Below are 27,640 nucleotides of genomic sequence, written 5' to 3'. Positions count from 1 at the left end.
GATGCCAAAGACTGTACAAGGGCACCCAAGCCCCACAAGGAGTGTTCCCTGCCCCCGTTACCTCCCTGAATGCATCTCCCTTGTCCTTCTGTCCTCCAGCCCTTCTGGGCTCCTGCGGTTCACCGAACGCACCGGGCGTCCCCACCGTCCCCAAGGCTGAGCCTCTGCCTTTATTTTGTCTGTTACCGCAAGAAGGATGCTGGAAGAAGGCAGGAAATTTCGTCCCCTCTTTTCACTGCAGTATCCCCAGCATCTAGAACAGTGCCTGGCATAGAATTGTTGAATGAAGGGCAGACCCTGGAGAAGGGAGCTTCGGCTCAGGAAGGACAACTGCGGCCAGGAATAAGTAGGGGTGGAAATGAATGGAAGTTGGCTGGTGAGAGGAGTGAGACGGCTTTAGGGGTGCCGGGAGGGGCGGCAGTCGGGGAGGAGAGTGCGGGGTGGCGGGTGAAGTCGGGATGTGGTTCCCAGAGGGCTAAGACGTAGGCAGAGATGGAAATTCGAGACTGGTGGGGTCGTCCAGATAGGTGGGGCCCAGGAGAGGGGAGGGGCAGGCACTTGGGACGGAGGCGGCTCCCGCGAGGCTGGGGCGACCACGCCATGGGCACCCACGCTGGCCGCACCGGGGGCGGGGGAAACAACGGGTTAGGAGACTGTGGTAGTCTTCCAGTGACTGTCACATAGTGGACAATCTGAAGTGGATGAACAGGGGCTTCTAAAGCCAGAGAGTGTCGGTGGGCAAGACGAGCAGGGAGACATCTGAGCTTCCTCGGGTAAAAGCCAGAGCCTCGTAAGTAAGTGCACGCGGAATGAGAGGTGAGCGGGGGCACAAGAAGGGCGGGGCGCTCCACAGACCCCAGGCGGGAAGGTGCCCGAGGCAGCCGAGAGGCGTACCGCGGGCACCGGTGAGGGGCACAGCCGCCGGGTGGGGAAGCTCCACCACTGGAGCAGCGGGTGGCTTGGGTGGGCGGGCGGGCGGGCGAGGAAGGAAGAGCGCCCAGCGCCCGGGAAGGCGGCGCCAGGGCACGGCCCGTCCCGCGGGTGGGCTGCCGAGGCCCGTGACCGTGGGGCAGAGCTGGGACGCAGCGCCTGGCCGCCCTGCCGTGGGAGCGCGGAAGACCGCCGAGGAGCTGCAGGTGCGCACTGGGAGCCTCGCGGCTTTGCCAGTCCGGACAGGTGGGAGGCGCGAGCGCCGGGCGCGCCACACGGACGCGGCCACGCGGAGCGGCCCCCAGCCCGCGCCGCTCGGCCCCGTCGCCTCCCTTCGGCCCCGCCCCGGCGCCCCGGCGCCCCGGCGCGCCGGCCAATCAGGCAGCGCCGCCAGGCTCCCGGCCCCGAGGCCCAGCCCTGTGCTTGAGCGCCGCCAGCCAATGGGAGGCTGAGCCCGGGCGCCCTGTGCTCGCTGCCCGCGCGGAGCCGGCTCAAAGCGAGGAAAGCGAACCCAGCCCGTCGGGGCCGCCGCTCTGGACCCGCCGCCGCCGCCGCCGCCGCCTCCGCCGCCGCCGCCGCCGCCGCCGCCTCCGCCGCCGCCTCCTCCTCCTCCTCCTCCCCCCCCCGGATCGGGTGTACTGTCCCAACCCGAAAGTCCAGTTCTGCGGCCCGGCAGCGGCGAGCGAGCACGATGACACAGGAGTACGACAAGTGAGTGAGGGCGCCGGCAGGCGAGTCCGGCCGTGCGGCCGGGCTCCTGTTGCCCGGCCGGCCGGCCGGCCGCACCTGCCGCGAGGCAGGGCGGGCGGACGGGCGAGGCGAGGGCCGGGGCGGGTGCGAGGTCTGGCGGGCGGGCGGGCGGGCGGGCGGGGGCGCCGGTGCGAGGCCGGGCGAGGAGGCGGGGGTGCCAGGCTGGGAGGGCGGGCGGCTCGCGTCTTGCCGTCCGCCTTCTTCTCCGCCGCGGCCTCTGCCTGTCCGCACCCCCGGCCGCCTTTGTTCCCCCGAAGACCCCTGAGGGGACCCCTGCCTTGGGGGCCTTGACTCCTGAGAGGAACCGCCACTCCCGGCCTCAGCGTCCTGGTCTGGGGGACCACCCCACGGGCGCGCCCCGCTGCTGCTCTCCGGTGGCCCGGGTGCGCGGCGGGAGCTTCGGGGCGCCCCGCTCGCGGGCTGGGGCTCTGCCCGCCGGCGGCCCCGTGTCCCCACCGGGGCGTTTTCGCTCAGGGGGGACAGTGGAGCTCTTTGGGACGCGCTCCGCGGCTGGAAAGGGAGAGCTTCTCAGGTAATCTCTGTCGCTCAGCCGTATCATTCGGCCAGGCTGCTAGAACTTCCGAAAGGAGAAATTGAGGGGAAAGTGGAAGTGCTCCGGTGTCCTGGCATTTTCTTTTCCCTGGCTGAGAAAATTGTTGCAGGAGTTTTTTTTCCCACTTGGCTCACTGATGGTAATTACAGATTATTGCAACTAGCAGTGCTCAGAAATATCAAGAGGATGGAACTTTGAAATCAGGATGGTAGACTAGAGAGCACTGTGCTTACTAACGTGTTTTTTTGGCGATCGTGATTAAAGAAATATTTTCACAAATGTAAGGCGATAATGTAACTGGGTGAGGGACAGTTCTGTATTTTCTTTGCAGCCTTTCTGTAAATATAAAATTGCTCCAAAAAAGAGAAGAAATAGAAACCCCCCCAAAAAAACCCCAAGTAAATCGCACCAGACCAGTCAGTGTATTTGAGATCAGTAAATCCAGGACAGAGGGGTGACTCTCCCAGCTTTATAATTATTTGCTGAGGATCGCTTTGTTTAAGGGTGCTCTTCTTGTGGATGAGAGGTTTAGATATTATTATGTATGGATAACTTAAATTTCAATTAATCTTGTGGTGTAGAATATGCAGATAAATTATTGCTTGAACTGTATTTCAGAAGTCTTCCAGAGATCATTGATGAAGGGTGTTAAGACTCAGGGAGAGGGCAGTGATGAGGCTTTAGGGACTAACAACAGCCTGACTGTCATGAGGAAGTAGACTAAAAAAGGCAGCTGGTTTCGTGTTTATTTCTTGACTTATAGTTTAGATAAGGCATATTTCCAGAGCTCCAATTTTGGCCTTAGGCATAGTTTGGAAATCTAAGACACCTTCAGGGTGATCACAAACAAAACCATTGGCAAAAAAATATTTATTTTCTGTTGCTTGTGCAGATTTGGGATGGGGGTGGGAGAAGAAGGGAAGCTGAAAAACTAGCATTATGGGAATTGAATGAGCCAAGTGCTGTCATAATCTTCTGGAAGTAGGTATTACACTATTAATAATAGCGCAGGACACCAAATCACCCCCAAAGTACCACTGGTTCAGTGGCTGTTGTTCTGTCCTCCTGATGGCGCAGGGAATGCCCCTTTGTATATTACATATTTTTTTTGAAATTTGGGATTTGTGGGAAGTCTTCATTTTTAAACCAACCATGTGCTTTGAACAACCCATCGTGTTTATTTTGTGTTAAAATAGTATACCACCTCAAAACTTTTCCTACCAAATGTGAGCTCCTAGGACTTTAGGAGTAAAAACATCGGCTTTGAAATAAGACAGTTTTGACTGAGGATAATTAAGTTGTAGGATTTTTTTTCCCCCTTTTTTTCAAAGATGTTCTCCTTTTTCTGAATCTGTATCTGTTTTTAAAGGGCCTGGGTGACTGCCAAACCCTAACCTTGTTGATTACTTGAGAAGATAATCAATCTTTCTACATTCACTTTTAGAGTAGGTAGGTCACCTTTAGGCAATTTACATATTTCATTTGTGTGTTGCAATGAGAACTGATCCTTTAATTTGCTTTGTTAGGATGGTGATAATTCAGAGTAGTTCTGAATATTTAAAAAGCTTTTCTTAAAAAAAAAAACTGCTTGATTTTGCTGGAGGTAGTGTTCCACTTTTTCTCTTTATTGACTTACTAAACAGAACCACTGAACAGTTACTGAGGCTGTTTACATTTCAAGTTTTTGGAATCAGTCATGTTTGCTTTAATCTTTTAAGTTAAATCTTCTATAAGACTCTACTAAGTTCTCCGTTGATTTTTCTGGATTTTTCCCACCGAACTACAGTGTTAAAGTGGAACAGTTCTTGCCCAGTATGAAAAACCAGTAAAGATTTTTAAAAACTGATTTCCCCACTTATTTCCTTAAAAACCTCTTTTTGTTCAGTGGCTGCATTTATTGTTGTAGATTCTTAAGTGTTTATCTCTACGATAAACAGTTAACTCCCATGCCAGAGAATTGTACCTCCTTATTGATTTACAGTCCCCTTTGGCCACATTCCATGCTCAGTCTGCTGGTAATCAGTAGAATATTCTAACTCTCTCATATACCCCCGAGGATTAAACCAAGTCGCCCTTTTTCTTTCCGTCTTCTCCTCCTCTCCCCTTTGTTTGTAGTTTTTAAGGCATGGCATCACCGGGAGAAAGAGGGAGATATCATATACCAGCATGGTGATTGAACCATATATACTCTGTGTAAGAGGGTACAGTCCTGAATGTATATGTCTGAAGAGAGTGAATGTTCTGTTTTGCCTTACTTTGTCCTTGTGTTTGTTTTTGTAAAGTGTTTGCATAGCCTGACATTTTCTTGGAGTGGGTTTTTGACTTCTGGTTTTGGGGTTTTTTTGTGCCAGGTAGTGTGTCCTGGGTTCCATGTGCAGGTTAACTGCAGGTTCCCTGTGCTGCCTAAATACCTTATAGCTTACTGGGTGACCCATTGGGCTGCATTTAAGCGGGTTGTCTTCTGATCTTGTCTTAATTTAGCTTTACTAGGGTCATTGATGAAACAATGGACTATTTTATTGGAACATCAAGGAATTGGTTGTTTGCCTTTTAAAAAATTAGTTTATGATGACCTGCAGTAGAAAAAGATGTGAGATAGAGATATATATATATTTTTTCTTCTTAAATAAATTTCTCCTAAGCAAACGGCCAGTGTTGGTTCTTCAGAATGAAGCACTTTATCCACAGCGTCGTTCCTACACTAGTGAGGATGAAGCCTGGAAATCTTTCCTGGAAAACCCTCTCACTGCAGCAACCAAAGCGATGATGAGCATCAATGGAGATGAAGACAGTGCAGCTGCGCTGGGCTTGCTCTATGACTACTACAAGGTGGGTTTGCCTGCTCTTTAAAAACCCTAACAACAGCCCAAGGCACACTTGATTCAACAGCATATAAAACAGTAATTTGCTGGTAGAATGTAATGCAGGTTGCTTCTGTAGTGACTATAAATAGTTTAATGAGTACTTTGACTTACTGTGGTCCAAAGCTGAAAATCTACAATCGTAGAATCAACGGGTCGTTTTTAAAATGTGTAAAGTAGCCAGCTGTTCTGGCTCTATCTGAAAGGTGAAGCTCCCATAAAAGAAGATGTTACCTGTGCCTTAATGAGATTGGTCATTTTTCCAAAGGTAGTTCTTAGTGCCATCAAGAGTGGACATTGGTTCATTTACCTGTGCTCTAACCTTTATTCCTATGTAGTCAGAGTGGTTTCCTTTTCCCTAAATGATATTACAGAGCATTTGATTTGATTTGATTGTGGGATTCATGAAAAAAACAAAACCTGTATTCTCTAGCCTTGGACTTTCTAGTTCTAAGGTCAGGATATATTTTGTTGCCTGTTCCTAGAGATTTGGATTAGTCTTAATTAAACACAGCCTGTTCTCCGCCTGGAGTTTTACATGGTGTTCATATCTGGACACCCCTGATCTGTACCATCATCATTATCCTAGTAATACTGGCTACCGCTTACGGATTACCTGTATTGTGCTAGCCATGCTACCAGAATGAACGTGATTCCTGATCCCTCCAGTAACCCTGGAAAATATGTGCTATCATCCCTGTTTTGCAGATGACAAAAATAAGATTCTCAGGTCACACAACTAGTATGTGTTGCAGCCAGGGTTTCAGGTTGTGCCCAAGCCCCCGCCGCAGTGTGCCTTGCTGCCCTGTGGGGGACAGGCTCTGCTTGCTGGGTTCACTTTGGCGTTCTTCTCTCTGACCCATAGCCCACATATATATAAACTGTAAGATACAGCCCAGGAATGGCTATATATTACAGCTTATTTTTACCATCTCTTTGTTTTTGAAACGTTCAAACCTATAGAAAACTTAGAATAACAAGACAATTAACTCCCAGATACTCTCACCCAGATTCACCAGTTGCCTGCCCTCTGTTACATTCTGACACTGTATTCTTCTCTGAATACAAGAAATGCAGAGGGTAAAAAGCAAAGAAGATAGTTTGATTATCAGAATGGGGGGGGGACGACCTAAACAAAAGATTTAATTGTTTTCTGGTATGAGGCCATGTGTCCAGCTTGTGTTTGAGGTCCGAGGTCAGTTTTTTTCCCTTAAATATGAATGGAAACTTGCACAGTAACCAAGGATGCTAGAAGAAACCCTTGCCTGGGACGTGTGCCACAAATAGAACTTATATTATCTGTTCTTCTTATGGCTTGTTTTATTGACTCAGTGTAAAACCATAAGTTTCTAAGTATTAAGTATGAAGTTTGAAGTTACATATTTTTAATTGAAACTTTGAGAATGGGAGAAACCCAACAAGTTTAGTGCCAGAAAGGCCTATGTAATACCACTAATTGCAGTGGGTTGTATGTGTGTGTATTTTAAATAAAGGGTCATCCTAAAAGTATTTTACATCTTAGGAGATAAATCCTCATATCTGTCCATTAAGGGTGGCAATCTTAGTAGTACTGCATGTCAGCCTTCTTGCAATAGCTGTAGGGTTATTTATTTTCCTTCTTAAATAAACTGACTTATTTGTTTCAATTCTTTGGGTGTAACCATCAGTCATTTTTATATAATAACTTTGGTAAAGCTTTAAAAGCGTGTTGTTAATACGTGAAACAATAATTTATTTTGTCTTTAAGGGTAGAATAAGAATGTAGGAATAGAATTTCTACGTTCACATTGAAAACCAGTTTCAAACGTCTTAGTGGTTTTGGAGTACATGTTGGGAATAAGTCTTAGCTGGGTTGATGTCTGCAGTACACCCAGTAATGTTTGCCTGCTGTCACCTCCTATGCAAAGAGGAGCAGAATCAAAAAAGGAATAGACCCAACAGAGTTTGATTTGTCCTTTGGGTAACAGACAGTGTGAATCCCAACGTATCTAAAGAAATTTATCATTTGGAGCCAACATTTGGATCTTGGAGTGAACCGTTAATATGGCTGATCCTTTTGGTTTTGCGTTTGATCTGAAAGGAAGGGTAGCAGAGAAGAGCAGGGAGAATGTTGAAAGAGCCCAGTTGTGTTTTCAGTAGCTTCTTCTCTATTACATTATGTAGATAAATGGGTAGAACCAGACCAGAGGTATTTCTTTTAACAGATAAAACCCAAACTCAATGACAAAGTAAATGTTGGATATTCTGAATTTATTTGGCAACTAAATAAAAGTTGGTTTTTAACATATCAACCCGGTGACCAGATTGTAAACTCCTTGAGGGCAGATACTGTCTTATTCGTCGCGTGTCCTCAGAGCCTGGGGTTCGGTAGGCAGTCAGTAGGCATGTGAATGGTCGAGCTTACTGAAAAGTAAGGACTGTATCTCTACTTCATGAGTAAGAACTAAGTTGTTGTCATGTGTGTTAATATCTAAGGTTCCACGAGAGAGAAGGTCATCAACAGCAAAGCCAGATGTTGAGCACCCAGAGCCAGATCATAGCAAAAGGTAATGTTTAATACAGAGCATAAAACAGTACACTTGAAAATGCCAGGTTTCTGTGAAAATAAAGCAAAAGTTTGTTTAAATGAACAGGCACTAGTGGAAGAGATGAGTAAGTTGGCCTCTTAATATCTGAATTCAGATTTCATTACTGATTTGTCTCTCACTAATAATTACAATTCTATTGCTGAGAAGTCACCCGTTTCTTTAGGTGTAGTTGCCTTTTCTAGAAAACAAAAGCAATAACTTTCTCCGCACCCAAAGGGATGTTTTTAGTAACCACGTGAGTGCACTGTTTGCTTATTTGTCTTTTAGGTTCTCTTAAGAAGGATGTGTCTAAGGCAATGGTGGGGGTCCATTAAAAAAAATAAGTATCAATGATCTTGAATAACTGCCTAACTGAGTAAAATTTAATAAAGTATGTTCAGCTGTATTCCAAACTCCTGTTGAGGTTATTTTTGAAATCTTTTAGGTTAAAACTTTCAGAAATTCAAATTAAGCCTTGACTTTATAGCCATGAAGAAAAAAAGTTAAATGTGCCTTTTAAATTGCCCTGTGTTCTATTAGTAATAAAAGAATAAAACATTTTTGAAGAAAGAATGATCACTCAGAATCCCACTGTGCTCACAGTTTAGTTGTTTGCCGTTTGGGCATGCAGGCGCATTTTATGGGGCTGTGATTATATTCACAGATAGGATTTTCTTCTACTCAGTATATTTCATAAATATTTTCCATATTGCTGTTTTAATCTTCATAATTTGGAAAAGGGCTTATGGCTTTTATTTTTTAATTTTTGTTATAGGCACTTTCAAACATAACAAAAGTAGAGAAATAGTATAAGCCAGTAGCTACTCAGCTTCAACTGTTATCAACTTACTTCCTCCTTTTTGATCTACTCTCCCCTCTTCTCCAACTTTCTAATTAATTAATTTTTAAATTTTATTTTTGCTAGAATATTTTAAGGCAGACCCTAGCTATCCTTAACATTAAGGCTGTATCTGATTTTTGCTATTACAAAGCCTTAATGAACAGCTTTCTAAATAGCTTTTTCCTTTTTCTCTAAAGAAATTTCTTTAAGACAGTCTTGGGAGTGAACTTATGGTTTAAGGTTTGAATATTTTATTGATCTTGAAATGTGCAAAGTTGCCGAATAGCTTTTTTCCCTTAAAGGTATCAGCCTATATGGTTTGAGGGGGCTTTGAAAATGTATCAATTTTACTCTAAACTAAAAATCATCTTATATTGCCCAGGATATTTATTAAGCCAAAAGTAATTTGTGCAAATATATCTGCTGGTACAATGTAATCATAGGGTGGTTTTGTTTTTTTTTTTGGTGAACGGGAAAGCAAGTGAGTCTAAGTACTGGGAGAAGTGGTGGTTGAGGACCAAGTACCTCACACTTCCTGAGCTCCTGTGTGCCAGGCATCATTATACGCATTTCACCTCATCACCACTTTGTGAGGATAGGTACCATCATTATCCCCATTTTATAGATGAGCACGTAGTTACTGAAGGATTTTGAATCTACATTGTCTGACTGTAGAGTCTGTACTTTAACCACCAGCCTATACTGCTCCAGTTAATCACGTTTGTAGCTTCAGGCTTCTAGTAAAATATGATCATTTTATAGGATTATTGGAAATAAAATATAGTAGAGGAACGCTCTGAGTTCTCAGCGTTTCAAATGAAATTTTACTCAATACTTCTGGATTTTACTTGCCCTGTAACTATAAAGCATTTTTTTCCCTTTCTCTGGTAACGGGTTGTTGTGCCATTTCCTATTTATTTTGTTTCTACCAAGTATATTATTATTATTGCGCGGGACCCAATAGCCCAATGCCATTAGGAAGATAAAAATTGTCAAGGAACTGTATCAGCATTGAGTTTGAAAACACAATTTTCTTTTCTTTTCTTAAAGAAATAGCATATCAAACGTGACTGAGCAGCCCCTCATTTCTGCTGGAGAAAACAGAGTGCAAGTGCTGAAAAATGTGCCATTTAACATTGTCCTTCCCCATGGCAACCAGCTGGGCATCGACAAGAGGGGCCATCTGACAGCTCCTGACACCACGGTCACTGTCTCCATAGCAGCGATGCCTACCCACTCCATCAAGACGGAGACCCAGCACCACGGCTTTGCTGTGGGGATCCCCCCAGCAGTGTATCATCCTGAGCCCACAGAGCGTGTAGTGGTTTTCGACCGGAACCTGAATGCTGACCAGTTCAGCTCTGGTGCTCAACCCCCAAATGCTCAAAGGCGTACTCCAGACTCTACCTTCTCAGAGACCTTCAAGGAAGGCGTTCAGGAGGTACAGGAAATGAAAGCATCTTCCTAAGACGCTGTGTGTTTGTATAAGTATTGGGTTCCACCTCTTCCTTGTTATGTAAGCTTGAAACTCAGCCTGAAGTCAGTGGATTGGGAACAAAAGAGTTGTTTTTCTTTTTTTCTTAAAGAGAAAAGGTCCATGGGTATAATTTGTAAACTAAACCTATAAAACCAGAAATTATTATCAAGGGCACATGGCTAATCTTACAAGCAGCTGAGTTAACAATTATGATTTCAGCAAAGTGATTTGCTGGAGAATGAGAAGGAGAGCTGCATACTCAATCTTCCGTGGACAGCAGACATAGACACACAGTCTGTTTTCGGCTTTTGTCCTAGACCAAAACAAGCTCCCCGCAACTGGTCTTAATATAAAATGATTTATCATATAGTTGCTTAGTGTTTCTTGCTTGGTACATTGTCGGGGAGGCGGGTAGAGCTTGATGACAAGTGCATTGTGTGACATTTACCAATTAATTCCGAGTACTTCTGAGGGCTCCGTGGTGATGAACACGTCACTCGGGTAAAAGTTAGGGGCTGAGGATGTTTGGAACTGTATTTAATGACTTATGGGGGAAAGGAGCATCCGTCTCCACTTACAGAGTGAGTAGAATAGTAACCTTTCCTGGGAAAGTGCACCGATCCATCCAGCCATGGTGCCGACTTGATACTGTATCTTAACTTGGTGCAGCGATAGAGCTGACTTCTAAAAGTCGTGAGATTTTGGTTGCACATTCCAGAGTTTGGACAGAATTGGGATGTGTGGGAAAGATGGGAAGAGAGAAGAAGGAAGCGCTTTGTGGGAGCACTTATGTAAATTGTCTTAATTTAATCAAGGGATGTATAAATGGATATTTTTTTCTTTTTAATTTTCTTTTAAAATTTTTTGTAGCGTCAAAATTTTTGTTTCAGACAAACTTTGGAAGAGTGGTGGGTTGCTGTAAGCCACATGCTCTGATGCTGTACCAGACGTTGGTCTTTAGTGAGCCTGATAACCAGTTACATCGTTGTGGCTTATCACGTTGATATTTCAGGTTTTCTTCCCCTCGGATCTCAGTCTGCGGATGCCTGGCATGAATTCAGAGGACTATGTTTTTGACAGTGTTTCTGGGTAATAGTTGTCTTTTAATTTGATTTTTAACTTTCAGCTTGTACGACTTACTTCCTTTTTGTTAATTTGATCTTGGAAAATCAGAGGTGGCTTTCGCAGCTTTCAACTTTACTTTCTTGCAGTTAGTGTGGTGACGTCTTTGCTGGAGGACATTTGCTTTAGTGCATTCAGTTTTGCACTCTGAACTGTGTTTCATGTTTCCCTAATTCTTGGTGTTGGTGCTTTTTCTTGCCTTCAGTTTCTTTATATGATGGTAATAGTAGTGGTAGTAGAATGGAATCTCAGAGAAGAGGTGAAGGGATTAAATTAGATCTGAGGTCCCTTCTGTTTGCAAAAGTGTATAATTCTGTGAGAATTTAGGAATAACATGAGGTGGATAAAGGCTTTTATATTTTTATTAGTCTCACTAATGATAAAATAAATGAAGTCAACTGTTTACTGGGCTGACAACCTCTTTTATACGTCACAAAATTGCATCTCATTCTGGAAATATCAATATTTTCCAAGTTATATATAAACATCTTTAGTTTTTTTAGGAGTGTAATTTCGCTTTATGCATTTTTATGTGTGTTGTATTTTTAAATAAAAGTTTTATTTAAAATCTAGGATTTTATGGGAATTGAGACTGCCTTATAGACCTGCCTCAAGGTACAGGAGCCACAAACTCAAATGCCTTCAGGATCTAGAATAGGGGTCAACAAACTTTTTCTGTAAAGGATCAGATAGTAAATATTTTAGGCTTTGTGGGCCATACAGCCTCTGTCGCAACTGCCCAGCTTTGCCCAGCTCTGTCGCTGAAGCACAGAAGCAGCCGTAATGTGTAAACAAAGGGCGTGGCTACATTCCAATAAAACTTTATGTATAAAAATAGGAGTAATTTGCCAACCCCTGGCCCGACAAGTTTATTAAACAACTTCAGGGGAATATAGATGTGGTGCTATAAGATAAAAGAAAATGTAGACAACCGTGGAGTGCCATCTGAGTACATTTAAATTATAAGCAAAAACAACAAAAAAGTGCTGTCAGGCCAAATCACGTTTAGTCAGAGGCCTCCCGGCCTCCTGTCTGCAGCCTTTGCTGGGTAAATACCAGGTTGGTAGCATGTCTTGTGAGAGCTCCTTCCGGAGTGCTTTTCACTCATTCATATCATTAATATCCTTTGCCTCCAGACTTCTGATTTGTTAACGTCACTTCACAGATTTTCTGGTAGGCATTTAGCAGTCCCACAGCTGAGAGATTTGAGAATTTCTGGGTTGCTTAAGATTATATATACTTTGGAAAAAGCAGCAACTGCTATCTATTTATAGCACGACATGGTCAGTTGGATGTTTCTAGCCATCTGTTCTCTGCATACATCCACACTAAAGCATGTCAAGTTTGAGCTCAGGCATTTAAGAAGCTTCCAAGAGAGTGAATTAGAGATCTGTGAGTTTTTTTGTTTTCTAGGAACAACTTTGAATATACCCTAGAAGCCTCAAAATCGCTCCGACAGAAGCCGGGAGATAGCACCATGACGTACCTGAACAAAGGCCAATTCTATCCTGTCACCTTGAAGGAAGTGAGCAGCAACGAGGGCATCCACCACCCCATCAGCAAAGTCCGAGTAAGTCCTGCTGTCAGTTCCCGTCTCTGGGAAAGCTGGTCAGAGCTTACTAGTTCCAGGTCCGAGGCAGATCTAAATTAAGATCTGAAATTGCAGTTTTAGTTCACCGCAAAATCGAGAACTAAGTTTTCCAAAAGATACTCACGCCTTCGTGTCTTTACGTCGTGACGCATTCTCTTTCACAGAGTGTGATCATGGTGGTTTTTGCCGAGGACAAAAGCAGGGAAGATCAGTTAAGGCACTGGAAATACTGGCACTCGCGGCAGCACACGGCTAAACAAAGATGCATTGACATAGGTAAGTAGCTCCGGAGCCTGCTTTCATTCCCAGAGGTGCAAGCATCCAGTTTTCTAAATCCAGTTATTTTTGGCAGTGATCAGCTTCCTGCCGAATGCATTTGAATTTTTATGCCAGCTACTGATCTGTTCCAAACATTGTCCTTGGCCTCCTGGAATTGGTGCTCTTAACATTACTTCCTTCATGAGGACGTATGCCCCATGTGGTGGCTTTCCATGTGACCCTGGGGCCAGGAGCTGTAGCGCCAGCTCGTGTAAGAGTGTCCTGCTTTTCAGTCTACAAATTGTTTGAGGGGTAGTGTCTTCCTTAAGAGATTCTGATTATTTGGACATGATAGTAGGTGGAGGAAAAAAAAATCACCAAGTTAAAGAAAATACTGCTGCTGTGCAGCAACACACACAGTCTTCCCTAGTTACATGCTGAACTGCATCGAAAGTCTCTTCTGTCTGTAAATAGACCCAGAGATTCATCACTTGGAGTAAGAGCAGCAGACCTGTGCAAATCCATATTTAGTCAGGTAGCTTTGTGAAAACCCGTGTTCTTGCCATGTATATAATTTTCGTGTAAGACCATTGTCTGTATCGCAAGATGGCTCTTAATCTTTGTGTTACTTCTTTTCTTTGCCTGTGGTAATATTCATGTTCTCTTTCAGAAGAATGAAAAGAACTGAGTTCCAGTCTTGATTCTCTGGACTTAGTTTTGTGGCCTTGGGACAGTTATTTAAACTTTTTAGACCTAAGTGTCCTAATTTTGACAAAATGGGATAAATTTAAAAATGTCTAAGCTTGCCTCCATTACAAAAATTCTGTGATTCTATTTCTTCCTTTTTTGAACTTCTTTCAACCCAACAAAATGTTAATTTAAAGTATCTAGCAGTGATAATATTAAGAGCTGAATCTTACATTGAACTGCTGTAACCTCATGTTGGAAACTAGAAACCACGACTTTCTTTTTCTTTCTCGTCCCTCATACAGCTGACTACAAAGAAAGCTTCAACACCATCAGTAACATTGAGGAGATTGCTTATAATGCCATTTCTTTCACTTGGGACATTAATGATGAAGCAAAGGTAGGTAATGAAGTCCAGGGACTCCTGTGTTAACCAGCTCTTTGAGGAGTGGGAGGAGCTTAGTGATTGGACAACCGATTTTTTTGTTGTTTTTTTACAGTTTTACTTGTTTTCCCTCCTTTGCTAAGGAGGAGGGAGAACAAGCGAGGCTAGGAAGGCAGGTCACGGCCATGGTCATGAGGGGCTTGAAGCAGGACAGGACGAAACAGGCCCCCTGCTCAGCCTGTCCGTGTGTCCTGTTCCTCAGCCAGCTGGTTCTCACTTTCTATCTTTTCACTGGTTCGCATTTTCTGGACATATGGCACTTTCCCAGATGTTACAGAACCGTCCCTCTCCCCTGTCTGTTCTCTTCTCCCGGAGCAGGGCCGGCAGCCACTGTCTGGCCTGGAGTCTGACTCCTCACTCTGGGCTCCGTTTCCTCCTTTGCAGAGTGGGATCGGTTCCCGTCTCTTCCCTCCTCCGGGTGTGTAGTAAGGGTGGTTGGAACAGGGCCTGTGAAGCTGGTGCTGTTTCTTCAGAAAGGCCCTCGAGTACAGGTTGTAATTAGTGCTCCGTCTTGTGTCGCTACCCTGGGAATACAACTTGCTTACGGTTCTTCTCTCTTGGGCTTTGACAAGTGAAGAGTTGCCTCCAATTCAGATGGTCATTCGGATAATTGTATTTGGAAGTTTTAGTACCTTTTAAGAAAAATTAAGCAGATTTTTCAGTCATTGCTGCCCTTCCTACAGCCTTCTTCCCTTTTAGTAGAACCCTTCTCTTCACTAAATTATTAGCACTCTGGTATTTTTTTTTGCCTTAGTTTAAAATTTGGAGCTCAGGCAACACAATAGAAACACATTAATTTCGGGCAGTTGCTCAAGTCAGACTGATCTTTACTGTTGGTTGCAGTCTTAGGAACACTTTTGTATATCAAGGACCAGGTACAAAGTTACCATCACCTTCCTGTCCTTTCTCAACCTTTCTTCTATTTTCTCTTTTATTTATTCAACAAGAATTTTAGCAATTATGGAATAAGACACTGAGTTAGGCGCTAACTATTGTAGAATTTAATTTTTTCCTGCCTAGCCTTGCTATTAAAAATCGTATGACTGGATTCTTGAGACCCGTGTTAACTTTGTACTATAATTACTTTCCTTTCGTACTATGGTTGTGGTGTCTAAGGCAAAAGTGTGTCTTAAGAGTGCAGGATATAGTAAGTGGGGTCTGCCAGTCTGTTAGGAAGCTTAAGTTGCTGTAATTGCCGTAAAGTTACCCTGCTGACCACCTCCATCCTACGCAAACGTCTTCAGGCCGCTTAGTCCAGAGTTTGGTGCTTCATTAAAGAGTGAATTCACTCCAGAGAAGCTAGTAGAAGGAAAAGTAAACATTTCGTTTTATACAAATGTTGTTAGAGTTATTCTGAAATTAAATATCATAATAGGACTCAACGTGCAAGCAGCCTATAAGAAGAGTTGGCCGTGTGCCCCCCGGGTGCTTCTGTTCTTAAATCAAGCTAGGGAAATTTGTCCTATTTGCCATTAGGGGCTGATGGAGAAATTGTGGAGGAGCTGATCAAGCGCATCCAAGTCCTGAGTTCATTTTTCTGTGACCTTGGACTGGTCCCTTGATTCACTGGCTCAGTTTTCCCCCTCTTTTCCGCCTAGGAGAATAAAAAGGCCACAGTGGTCAACCCTCTTCTTTGCTGGGGTGTTGTCAGGACTAATAAGCACTTGTCAGGGTACATGGAGATCTTGGCGGAAAGGCCCTGCGTGTGGGCAGGGTGCTTTGTTTGTTTGATGTGTCACTCTTCAGGGTGGGAGTAATGAAAGTCCAGATGACGGGTAGGGATAATGGCTGGTTTTACTTTGAAGGCCTTCAGCTTGTTTGTATTAAGAAGTATTGTCAGAGGCATGTCCTAAGTAGCCTTAATAGCATTGTTAATTGATGTAGGGAAATTCAGTTTCATTCTCCTTTCCAGACCCCCAGCACTGACTTGATTTTTTAAGGCTTTGCCAGCCCCCAGATGGGGCTCATGTCATTTCTTAATGAGGCTGCTGCCTTTTGAAGCTGATATCAGGCATCAGCTTCAAGTGTGTGTTGAAATTAAGTCCGTAGATGTTTTGCTTTCTCTGGCCAAGTTGATGTTTTCTGTTTTCACACTGAAAGTACTTGATGCCCCGGGGCAACTAGAGTGAATAGATACACATGCAGAATCCTGTATAGATTTTTTTCACTTCTTTTTTTGAAAGCAACCCACTTTCTTGTTCTAATTTAGGACACATTTGTTGATTCTTAATTCCATTTCATTCTCCCCCACAAACATAGGGTTTCTTGGAGACATGTGGCATTCCCTTCTCCCCCCACTTTTTAAAGATATCTAATATACCCTTTTGGCCAAGCCAGGAGGAGTAAAACCAGAATTCCAGCCCAGGGTCAACATGAGAATCTTCTCTGTAGCTTCTGCTGCTCTTTGGAGGTGATTGTTTTTAGGACGTGTCAGGTTGAATCTTGAACACCTTGGCTTAGGTTCTAGGTTGGGAAAAGCACTGTCCAAGCTAGACTCATCCTGTCCCTGTACACACTCCATCACCGGCATAATCATATACTTGCTGTTACCATGGAAACTTGAAGACGTTATGAAACTTGTTTAAAAAAAGTTATTAGACTTCAAAGCAGCAGGGGAGAAGGAAGTTGCTTTGAAAAGCAGAAATATCTTAGAAGCAATCCCCCCTGGTGGCCCTGATCTCTCTACTGTATATACCTATTTCATTCATTTTTCTGTACTCCACACAAAATTAGATTTGTTTGGGTGGTCGGGCATCTTTTTAAGAGTCAGGAATATCTACACAAATTATAGTTTATCTGACATTCACATTTCATTGAGAAATAACTTAATCAGATTTCTTCCCTCCTGATATATGGCTGAGATCAGCTGCCTGAGGTAATTTTGGCAGGGAGAAGAAGCGGTTCCCTTTGGAACATTAAAGTATGGCGCTCTGGTGAGATGCTGAAGTTTACAATTTGTAAGATAGGAGGGCACTGGTCACTTGGGGAAGAGAGGATTAGGAAATTGTTGGGCATGAGGAGACATCAGGAAGGTGGGAGGAAGAAAAACACAGACTGAGACTATATAAAGATTTCATCCAAAGCCAGCTGTGCACCTTGCCCCCAGTTGCAGGACTTCATAACTTTACCCAATAAATATCCAAGTGCCTGCTATGTCCATGGTACTGTGCTCCATCCCGGCAGAAACGCTGGTATTGTAGTTCAGATGTATTGTGTGTTAAATAGGTGTTTGTGGCCTGAGATCCTAAATATAACATCATGTTTCTAAGGAAAAGAAACTTTACAAATGAACTTTGGAGCCGCAAATAATTTAGAAGTTGGGGTTATCTGTTCTGCACCAGTTTCAGCATTTCCACAACCAAGTGAGTAACTCTACATAGGCTGCACATCGTGGACTAGGGTATAATTTTTTGCTTGGATTGTAAATCTAAGAGTTTACAAGAGCTTTGAGATTTGGATAGTGATATGAAGCCTGAAGATCTAAAATAAACAGAGGAAAAAGAAGTTAGGGAGAGAGAATTAACTTTTTTGAATGCCGGTTTTATGCCAGGCACTGTGCTGAGGTGCCTTCTCTGTGTTCGCACTTAACGGGTCAGTGCTGCCTGCTCAGTACCCGTGAGAAAGTGCTTATTAGTCCTCCAGGTGGGAAGATGTTTGCTGCTTGGTCATCCAAATGAGATCACCTGAGGAGGTAAGAATCTACACCTTGTAATGGACAGAAGGTGTTCCTGACAAGGGGGAATATTTAAAAGTATCAGCATTCATATTAATAGAGCAGCATTATGGATTCACTAATATAAATTCCCGTGGTAAGTAGACCACTTTTGCTACAGGGAAACAGTTTATGTTGATTGTTGGATGAGTGATGTTTACCTACAAAGGAGAGGAAATTATAAACCAAAAAACCTCTGTATGGAATCAAGTGAACATTGAGCCAGCCAGCTCCGAGGGATCCCTGAACTCCAGGGGAGCATTCACAGGAAGGGATATCTCTTGGTGGTACAGGACATGGTTATACTTAACTAGACAGTATGGGAAATGGGAAAACAGGTGCAGTTGAAAGCAGAGCTCAAGATTGCTTTGATCATCTGTATGTGGCTATGATCTCCATGAGTATGAAGCAGACCTTTTAAAGATGTAATGAAACCCCAGGGATACAAAATATCTAACATGTTTTTCCCAGAGGTGACTTCTAATCCTTACTAGAAGGTGGATTGGGGTGCAGCTACCATTCATACATTTCATTTTTTAAATAGTAGCAGAAAAGAGCTTGCCGTCAGACACGCACTAAAGCTCCACCTGGAGTGAGCAGTGTCAGACAAGGAATAGGTGTGGAGTCTGAGTTTCTTTATACTGGATTTTGCACCCGTGGCTTAAAACAACCCGAAGACTCGTGAGTTGTCCCGCCATGCCGTGCTGGAAGCCGGTGCTTCCCGATGTCTTCATCAGACCCACAGAAGGAGGCACTCCGGATCAGGTGTGATGAGCCTTCTCGCGGGCAGAGGGAACTGCACCTTGTCCTTGTGGCAGGATCGTATCTCTGGCGGGACAGAGCCCATCTCAACAGGCTGTTCATGTCTTCATGGTTCACTTCCTTCGCATGTTTCACCTTCAGGGTGGTGCCTTGGCCTGCAGAGAAGGGATAGGACAAAATCAGAGCATCCCCTTCCCCAGAGGGAGAAAACCCTCAGTGAGAGAGCACTTTGTGCTTTTACTTTTAATTATGAATCTGTCAGCTCTAAGGAGGAACTCCAAGGCATTCTGCAGGATTGTCCTTTGGAACCAAATGTTTTCTGTCGTGGAGAGGCTCGTGTTACAAAAGAAAGAGGATTAAAGTAGAATGCAGAGCCTGTCTGGAGCACTGAGAGGCTTGAGCACGGGGGGCCTGGGTCCGGCTGGAGCCCTGGTATCTTTCCCTTTTGTCTCCTGTCTCAGCCAAAGTGTATGGGGTTCCTGCCGAGGATTATTGAGGCTCCCGGAGTTCATTCTGTCAGAGGGGTGGAACCATGTTGGTAACTTGAACTTAAGACTTTTTTTTTTTTTTGCGGTACGCGGGCCTCTCACTGTTGTGGCCTCTCCCATTGCGGAGCACAGGCTCCGGACGCGCAGGCTCAGTGGCCCAGCCGCTCCGTGGCATGTGGGATCTTCCTGGACCAGGGCACGAAACCGCGTCCCCTGCATTGGCAGGCGGACTGTCAACCACTGCGCCACCAGGGAAGCCCGAACTTAAGACTTTTTGTGTGTGCTATGGGATGCAGGTTTATGAGTTTAATAACAGTTTGTTGTTTTGTCTAAGCGTAATATTTGGAATCCATCGTGAGAGTAATTTTTAATTTGTTTGGACTGAGCGTATCGCTTGCATTTATAGGGATTCCATTCTGGTGAAGCATCCATCAAGTGCTCCAGTAAAATAAGGTGTTGCCAGTTTGGTTGCATTAAGCAGGGACAGGTTTGGTTTGTTTCTCAACTTTACATTTCCAGTGTGAATGGGAGGGAGGAGGGAGAGGTGAGTCAAACGTCTTACTTGCAATTGCAATTAAATATAGGCAGGAGATTTAAAACAAAAGTGTATCCTCCCTGACCTAACTAGAAAAGGAAGCCAGGAAGCACTGTTACTTTTAAAACAAAGATAAGGGACTTCCCTGGTGGCCCAGTAGGTAAGACTCTGAGCTCCCAATGCAGGGGGCCCGGGTTTGATCCCTCCGCAGGGAACTAGATCCCGCATGTGTGCCGCAACTAAGAGTCCGCATGTCACAACTAAAAAGTCTGCATGCCACAACTAAGAAGTCCGCATGCTGCAAATAAGAAGTTCACATGCCGCAACTAAGAAGTTCGCATGCCGCAACTAAAAAGTCTGCATGCCGCAACTAAAAGGTCCGCATGCCGCAAGACCCAGAGCAGCCAAAATAAATAAATAAACAAACAAACAAAGGTAAGAGACTTTCAGAGTCCAGACAGATGCAGGCTAGACTCTCCTTGTGTCCTGCCCTTAGACCCTAGAGAAACTCAAGGTAGCCGAGGAGGCTTCTTAGCTGACGTTCTTTCTACTCCAGGGGTGTCCTTCCATGCAGTTGGAAAATACATATTTATTAAAGTAAAAAATAAAACTTTTGGTGCCAGAAAGATAGTCACATTCCTTTATGGGGAATGAATAGTCTTTAGAGTTGTGGTTTGATCAGTATTGGAAGTAACAAGAAATTTTTCTTGATTGGAAATGTGTGGAGAATGCTTTTCATTAGCTGATACAGAATAAACTCTTTACTTGGCAATTGGAAAGCTGACTTTGAAGACCCTGTTCTGGGTCTGATTATAAGGGAGGTTTCTCTTTTAAAGCGAGGGTTGTTGGGCTTTGGCTGCAAAGGGTTTCACGTGTTACCATAGTGTCTGGGCAAGAGGTCTGTCCTGAATCCGGTGGACCTTCAGAACCTGCGGGTAACAAAAGCACACATTTATCGCTGCACACACCTGAGGGTGAGGGCCAAGTCACGATGTTTCTGGTTGGACAAGGGGGACACGTGGCAGCTGAAGAAAGCCTCGGTTTAGTAGTGAAACTTGCGTCTTGTGAAACAGATTTGAGGCACCGTGTCTGGTCGGCCACTAGAAGAGTGCTGTCACTTGAACTTGTTTTTCAGTCTTTTTTTTGGTGGGGGAGAGTTCAGGTTTTTCCCCATCCTCCACCCTGCCCATGTCAAAACAATGAGCTCCTCTCTAGAGCTTTTTCTTTTTGACACTTTGTCACATTAACCCTCCTATTCCTGGTCCTTCCTGGAAATTCCATCTCCAGTGGTTTTCTAAATCTGCCATTTCAACCAGTTTTGCTACTTGTAAGCTAAACCAGAGGGCTTTGACCCTGCCCAGACATTTTTAGTCATAACTGAATTTACCTGGAATAGAGATTTCAGGGCAATGCAGGGTCTGGGAGTTCAGGGGGTTTTTATATGGCAGATCTTCTTCATCTGAGACTCCAAATCTGGTAGTAAATATAAGTGAACTCTACGTTAATTACTCAGGGACTTTTTCTTTAGCTTTTTAAAGTTCACAGTATCTAATTAGAGACTTTGATTAGAAGTCAGCTTCCTGCCAAGTCTTCCCTTATGACCTGTCTGCTCCCCTGCCCTACTCTGTGCCTAGAGATGCTGGAATGTGGCCGGTGTTTGCCTTGTGTCACACCTGCATCCAGATTTTCGTATTTCAAACAAACGTTCTACTTATTTGGGACAACAGGTGCCCGATCACTGTATCTGGCAAGTGTTCTTAAGTTCACCAGGCCCTGCTTGTAGGATATGACAGAGGGAAGATGGGCCACAGGTGCCTCCGGAATGTTTTTCCCTCTCTCTTTTTCTCTCTTTGGGACTTTTCCCTGGCCCTCTGCAATCTTTGCAGGAACTAAGGCTGCGTGTGGGTGGCGTGGGAAGGCAACACTGTGGCAACAGTAAGGGTGATGACTGCATCCTTGTTTTGTCTTTGGGGAAACGCCCCATGCCACGTCCATGTGAGAAGATTGCAAGTTAGTGCTTTGCTCTTCCCACACCCCTTTCCTCGCTGCCCCAGCCTTCCAGTTCTTTTCTCTTGATGGTTGTTGGACGGTCTGCGGAAGAACACAGATACTAGTTGCACGTTTGAAGGCTTTTCGTTGGTGCTGATGTTATTCCGTAGTGGGATTTTTTACTCACCTCACGTCATGAGAATAGTGGGGAAGCGTGACTTTCCTAGGATTAGCTGGTGAATCAGTAGTGGAACTGGATCCTGCTTCTGAGTTTATGACTCAGTCTCTGATACCTTCTGGGGCTTAATTAATTAATTAGACCTGCACATCGGGAGAAAGTAGGGGAGCAACAAGGCTCATACAGAACTAAGATAATCAGGCTTTGTTTGGTTTGGGGTTTTTTTGGTTGGGGGGGAGGGAATGTTGATTAAGATTGTGTCTGCTGGGGCTTCCCTGGTGGCGCAGAGGTTGAGAGTCCACCTGCCGATGCAGGGGACGTGGGTTCGTACCCTGGTCCGGGAAGACCCCACATGCCGCGGAGCGGCTGGGCCCGTGAGCCATGGCCGCTGAGCCTGTGCGTCCGGAGCCTGTGCGTCCGGAGCCTGTGCTCCGCAACAGGAGAGGCCACAACAGTGAGAGGCCCGCGTACCGCAAAAAAAAACAAAAAAGAAAAACAACAACAACAAAGATTGTGTCTGCTGTATAATGCTCAATAAGTGTTCCTGTCTGATGAGACTTTAGAATTGGACCTTGATTTCTTCCTTTAAACTGTTTCCCACTCCATTGGTTTCAGCCGGCATAACTTCATATACACATATTGGGAAAATAGTGATTGTATTCTAATTAGCACTGTTGGATTTGGTGAGAATAAACTATGTTATTGACCTCATTATAATTTCATTTATCAGAAGGTTTCTAAGAAAAGCTACTGAGAAATATTTTAAGAGTGATCTTTTTGACTGATATGGAAGAGAGTTAAATTAAAACTTGTTCTAGGGCTTCTGCTTTCAACTTAGTAGATCAGTTACATCCCAGGAATGAGGTTAGGAATGTGATCTCTTTATTTGACTAAGTTGTATTTTAATACTAGAAATGGGTTAGAGCGATAAAGACTCCCAGAGGCAGCGGGGACGGTGCCCGTGACGGCTGTCACTGTCTGATGGGGCGAGCCATCTTTAAGTCCCTTGCGCGTTAGGAAGTCACAGAGGGACTTGGTGTAGACTCCCCACGTGATCTGGGGTATAGGACCTTGACCTCATGCCTCCTGAGCAAAAAGGGACCTTCTGCTCACAGCCATTTGGGGGTCAGTTTTTCCCCTACTTCACTGAACAGTTTTTCCGTTAGGTTCTTCTTCAAGCCTTCTGTGCTTCATTGTGTCATTGTGGTTTCAAGAGCACAGATTTGGAGCGGGAAGCATGGGTCCTGGTTTTGTCTTTGTCATCTGTGTACCGTGTGTCTGTATCTTCAGAGCCTGAACCTCAGCCATAGTTGGACACTGTCTTTCTTGAATTGAAAGGTGTTGAGTAGCCAGATTCTGAACCATGTGATGCTCGTGTTAAAGGTAAATGTTTCCAGGGAACACAACAAGGATAAGTGCATTCTTGGGACATAAAACATTTTTCAGTTATCAGCTTTGTGAAGTGTCTTCCATAGTTAAATCAGCCCATTTTCCTTTTTTCTTTTCTTCCTTCTATTAGATCTTTTCTCTTTTCTTGCATATATTTACCAAGCAATTAGAACTCACTTGAACTATCTGAATGTGCACCATAATACACGGTGCACACATGTAATTTTGACACAGGGTGATCAGGCATGCTTTCAGCTCTGTAGGCTGACACTTTTCCAAAAGTCTGTTGTATATAATCTGACTTAAAAGAGCAAAACACCATTCTCCCCTGAAAATTTATTTCAGTCATTATTGATCAATTTAACTCATTTCTAACATCCTTCCAGGAAATTCTCTGCAGGCTAGTTATCAACTGCTCCTGTGTGAGAGGACCGGCTAGAAGTCATGCTGCAGAGGGTTGACTTTCTCAGCTGTATGTTCATTCATTCAACAAATTATTCACTGTGTTTCTTTTTGCAGGCAATAAGGGAGGGAAAAAAAGACGATGCAAGCAGAAAGCCTGTCCTCAAAAGAGGTGACACTGTGTGATGATACAGGTCTTAAGTGAGGTTTTAAAATGCTCTTTAGATTTCCAGGGCAAAGGGGTACTTTCAGCTAAGGGAGTCAAAGGCTTTATGGAAGAGATGGCACTGGGCACCATGCTTTGAGAGATTGCAGCCGCAGAATATTTTTGCAAAGGCTGTTTGATGGGACCTTTTTTCTTCCTTATTTTTCCCCCACAGAGTAGCTGTTGTGAATTTAAGTGGAAACGAGGCACCTGGAACAGCTTACTTAGTCTGCAGAGGTGCTGTGACACATTGAGGCCCAGACATTGCAGTGCAGGAAGCAACATTGGGATTTGTCTGCGGCAACACTCTAATCTTGCAAGAAAGTTGTAGATGTTACCACACCTGTCAATATGACACAAAGCTACAATGAAGGGATAACATGCTTAGTTATCAAATACAGACTGTTAGGTACCTGTAGTTTCTGTAATGGAAAGATGGTCACTGTAGATAATGTTTTAAAGTATAAACGTGAATAGATGCTGTAGAAAATTACCTCATGGCTCCCTATGTGAATTTATCTCTGCCCTAGAACTTGTCTGTCTGTCTGTCTATATACATCAGTGAGCCTCTAAATTCCATAACCTTTTCCAAATTGAGGGGGTATATAGAGTCCATTTAATTATTCATTCAACAAATATTTATTTAATGTCCAGTATGTATAAAGAGCTGCTTGGTATCCTCAGTTCTACCAAGATGACCTAGGTGTTCACATCTGCTTGGAGGAAGGATGTGATCATAAATAACCTGTGAACTTGGGCAGCAAGTTACCTAACCTCTAAACTTCATCTGTGAAATGGGGTCAGAGTAGAACCAATTTCATAGGTTGTTTTGAGGGCCAAAGAGTCAGTACACTGCAAGAGTACAGTAAGTGGAACTCAAAGATCATAGCAGCATGTAGTTTTATTTGGCTGGAGTTTATGAATTTGGGGTCCTTCATTCAGTGAACACGTATTTCTTATTGGCCAGGCACTGCAAGGATGCCTTGGGAATGTAAAGGTGAGTGGGACGTGGCCCAGTTCTCAGGAAATTCGAAATTTCGTGGAGAAGATTGCCACTCTAGTACTTACAGTGATAGTAAACACAGAGGAATAGAACTTACCTTGGAATAGGAAGATCAGAGAAGGTTCCTCAAGGGTGACACTTGAGTGGGTCCTAAAGGATAAGAACTAGCTGAGCATTCAGAGCCCAGAATGAGCCTATAAACTGGATGTGTGTGAGTACAGAGCTCAGATCGGGGCTGGACATCCAAGGCAAGTGGGCGACCAGATCCTGAAGGCCCTGTGGTGCCCTAGTGAGGACCTTGGACGTCTCCCTGTAAAGGATTCGTCTCAAACCCTTGGGGTCTGTGGACCAAGTATATTGGGGTTGGAATTTCTTTGCATTTTCAATTCAGTGATTAGACTTTTAAAATCACAAGTATATTCTGGTGCCAGTTGCTGCCAGGAGGCTTCAGTGCTAGTGTTTGTGCTTAGGTGTTAGGTTTGAGCTAGATAAAGTCCAGGTGAGTCCTTAGGGTGCTGTGTGATCAACACAGCTGTTTGAATAGAGTCGTATTTCTCAGACTAGGATTGGATATGTTTTTAGGGGTTGAGGAACTTTTTTCTCTCTTTTAAAAAGGATACGTGTATTATTCACATTTGAGAAGTACTGCTCTAGGTGGTGGAAAATATGGCTGGAAAGGCGGATTGCATCACATATGGCATTTGACTGCTAAGGAATTTAGTCTATTACATAGGCAGTGGTGAGCGACTGAAAATTGTTGAGTAAGAATGAATGATTAAGATTCTGTGGTGATACTGGTGTTTGGTGATTGCCTAATGTCAGGGAAGCAGCCTCTCTTTTTTCATTTCTTTTCCTGATTTGTAGCCATTTTACTGTTTAAAGGGCGCTCTCCTAGAGGCCAGAAGAAAGAAGGGTTAATTTATGTAAATTTATATTAGCTCTTTTTTTTTTTTGTCGAGTCTTTTCATTTGTTTTATTTTGCGGGGGGGGAGCACTGTTGTGTGTATTTAAAGTTTTGTGAGGATTTGAAGCTTGTTAAATTAAGATTTGGAGATAATAGCTGGATTTTTATATACCTATCGTTTTTCTATCTCTCATTACCAGCTTTTAATTCAGTACCATTTAGTAGTAATAGGCATTAGGAGAATACAAAAAATATACTAAACACTGGAAGAAATTTTAAAAATGGGTCACACATAATTCCTGCCATCAAGGGTCTTAGAGCACTTATAATCACAGTGTGACAGAGTAACCAAGTGTTCAGTAGAGGTGACGGGGGTGTGGATACCAGGCCCTTGGCCTGAAATAGAAGCTCACAGTAGGGCCACAGGGTGCTGGGGGCAAGGCTACTTATTACAATGTGATAGATAGTAAAACAGGGCTGTAATTCTTTTGGGGTAGTTAGAGAACGCATCTCAGAGAAGTTCTATCAGCTGTTACTAGGTCTTTATTTATAAGAGAGATGTCAGTAGAGAATGGAATAAAATTTATTTTAAATTGAGGGGCAGAGAAAATAAAGATCCCCAAAGTGTGTGTAAAAATTCCTGTAAAGGAGGTGTGAAACTAGAATGGGAGTTTGGAGCTGGCCTTTGGAGGGCCTTAAGAATTTGGGTCCCTTCCTTCAGACTCTGGAGAAGCACTGCAGGTTGTTTATGACTTAGTTGTCCCGGTCACTGAGGTGACATTATGTGGCTGAACGCCTGTGACCTCTCACTCTTATGAGCATTACGCTTTGTTACTCTATTGTAGTGTAAAAATCAGAGCCCTTAAAAAGAAAACTTTATCCCTTAAAAAAACTTAATTAAAAAGAAAACTTTATCCAAACTGTCATAAGAGTGGTTCATATAATGTTCTTAGTGAATCTAAAGGTTCACATTTTGAAATTTTTTATTCCACTCATTGAGAAAACCATATTATGGAAGTCAAAGGAAATGATTTTCACCATTTTAGGAGCAATGTTATAATAATGTGTAAAATTCCACCTAAATCTCTCAGTGGGAAAAAAAGTTAAAACTGTATTATTTGGCTGTCAGGTTCTTGTACAGGAATAATAATATAGAATGAGTATTACTGTTGTGGTAACTTTTTGAAAAGGAACAGCCTTTTTGTTTATGAAAATTATCCTAGTGTATTTAAGTTAGTCAGTTTCATCATTTAGCTTCTGACTCACCTGCTTATAATTTTTGTAACTTCTTCCTGATGAATTCCAAGTGCATTGTTAATGCTTTCTTTCTGTGAATTAGGCGGGTGAAAAATTATTTCTAGAATATCTCCCCACAAATGAAACTCACTTGTCAAAGCTCGTACATCTGACTACTCCCTTTAGACTAGAGACTCCATACGTTTTCTGGAATTGTGCCTTGGTTTGTGGTATTGATGGTAAAGCCCCCAAAGAACAGGTGAGTTGGGGGTTTATAAAATTTGTTCTCGGTTGCTTTCACTCTACGACTGGGAAATGAGCTGCTGACTGTGGCCTGTGTTTTGAGCAGACTAGTCCTGTGTCTTTCTTCTCCTTTTCTTTCCATTTGAGGAGTCACAGTGGACACAGCAGCTGGCTGGTGAACAGCATTGTGTGGCTGCCATAATGCTTCCTGGAAAGATCATCATAAATTAGTCCAGGATCTGATTTCTTGTTGGTTCTGTGCTTATAAACATTTGGAATGAAAAAATCTATACAAGTTACTCCTTTGATAATGTAAATCTTTATTCTGTTGTTTTTTTCTCATTTTCAAACTGAGGTTTGAAAACAAGATTAAATCTTTTGAAAAATTCTAAGTGCATGAAAACAAAATTAAATTTTTTGAGAAGTTCTAAGTGCATGAATTCTTGGCCAAGAATGAGGAACTGTCTTAGAAAAATGGGCTGGACATTTAAAGAGGAATCTTGCCGAGCATC

General features: G+C 43.6%; 1 protein-coding gene across 11 annotated transcripts in view; it reads left to right on the top strand.

The window, feature by feature from the left end:
- Positions 1–1,500: 1,500 nt before the first annotated feature.
- GRHL1 (grainyhead like transcription factor 1) overlaps positions 1,501–27,640 on the top strand; it is a 46,169-nt gene continuing 20,029 nt past the window's right edge. For 2 of the 11 annotated variants that reach the window (XM_089923449.1, XM_089923456.1), the window contains exons 1-7: positions 2,520–5,062; positions 7,570–7,640; positions 9,553–9,943; positions 10,992–11,068; positions 12,515–12,671; positions 12,857–12,968; positions 13,943–14,037. In XM_089923449.1, coding sequence (XP_089779575.1) covers positions 4,799–5,062; positions 7,570–7,640; positions 9,553–9,943; positions 10,992–11,068; positions 12,515–12,671; positions 12,857–12,968; positions 13,943–14,037 — 1,167 coding nt within the window. In that variant the 5' untranslated portion in view covers positions 2,520–4,798. The other 9 variants (XM_089923450.1, XM_089923451.1, XM_089923457.1 and 6 more) reach the window with 8 other exon arrangements.

Source organism: Delphinapterus leucas, chromosome 13 (genome assembly GCF_059928025.1).
Source record: "Delphinapterus leucas isolate spDelLeu-1000000601 "Yukka" chromosome 13, BTC_Dleu_Yukka2, whole genome shotgun sequence".
NCBI lineage: Eukaryota > Metazoa > Chordata > Mammalia > Artiodactyla > Monodontidae > Delphinapterus > Delphinapterus leucas.
Note: the sequence above shows the minus strand (reverse complement) of the source record. Positions and strands in the feature narration are given on the sequence as shown.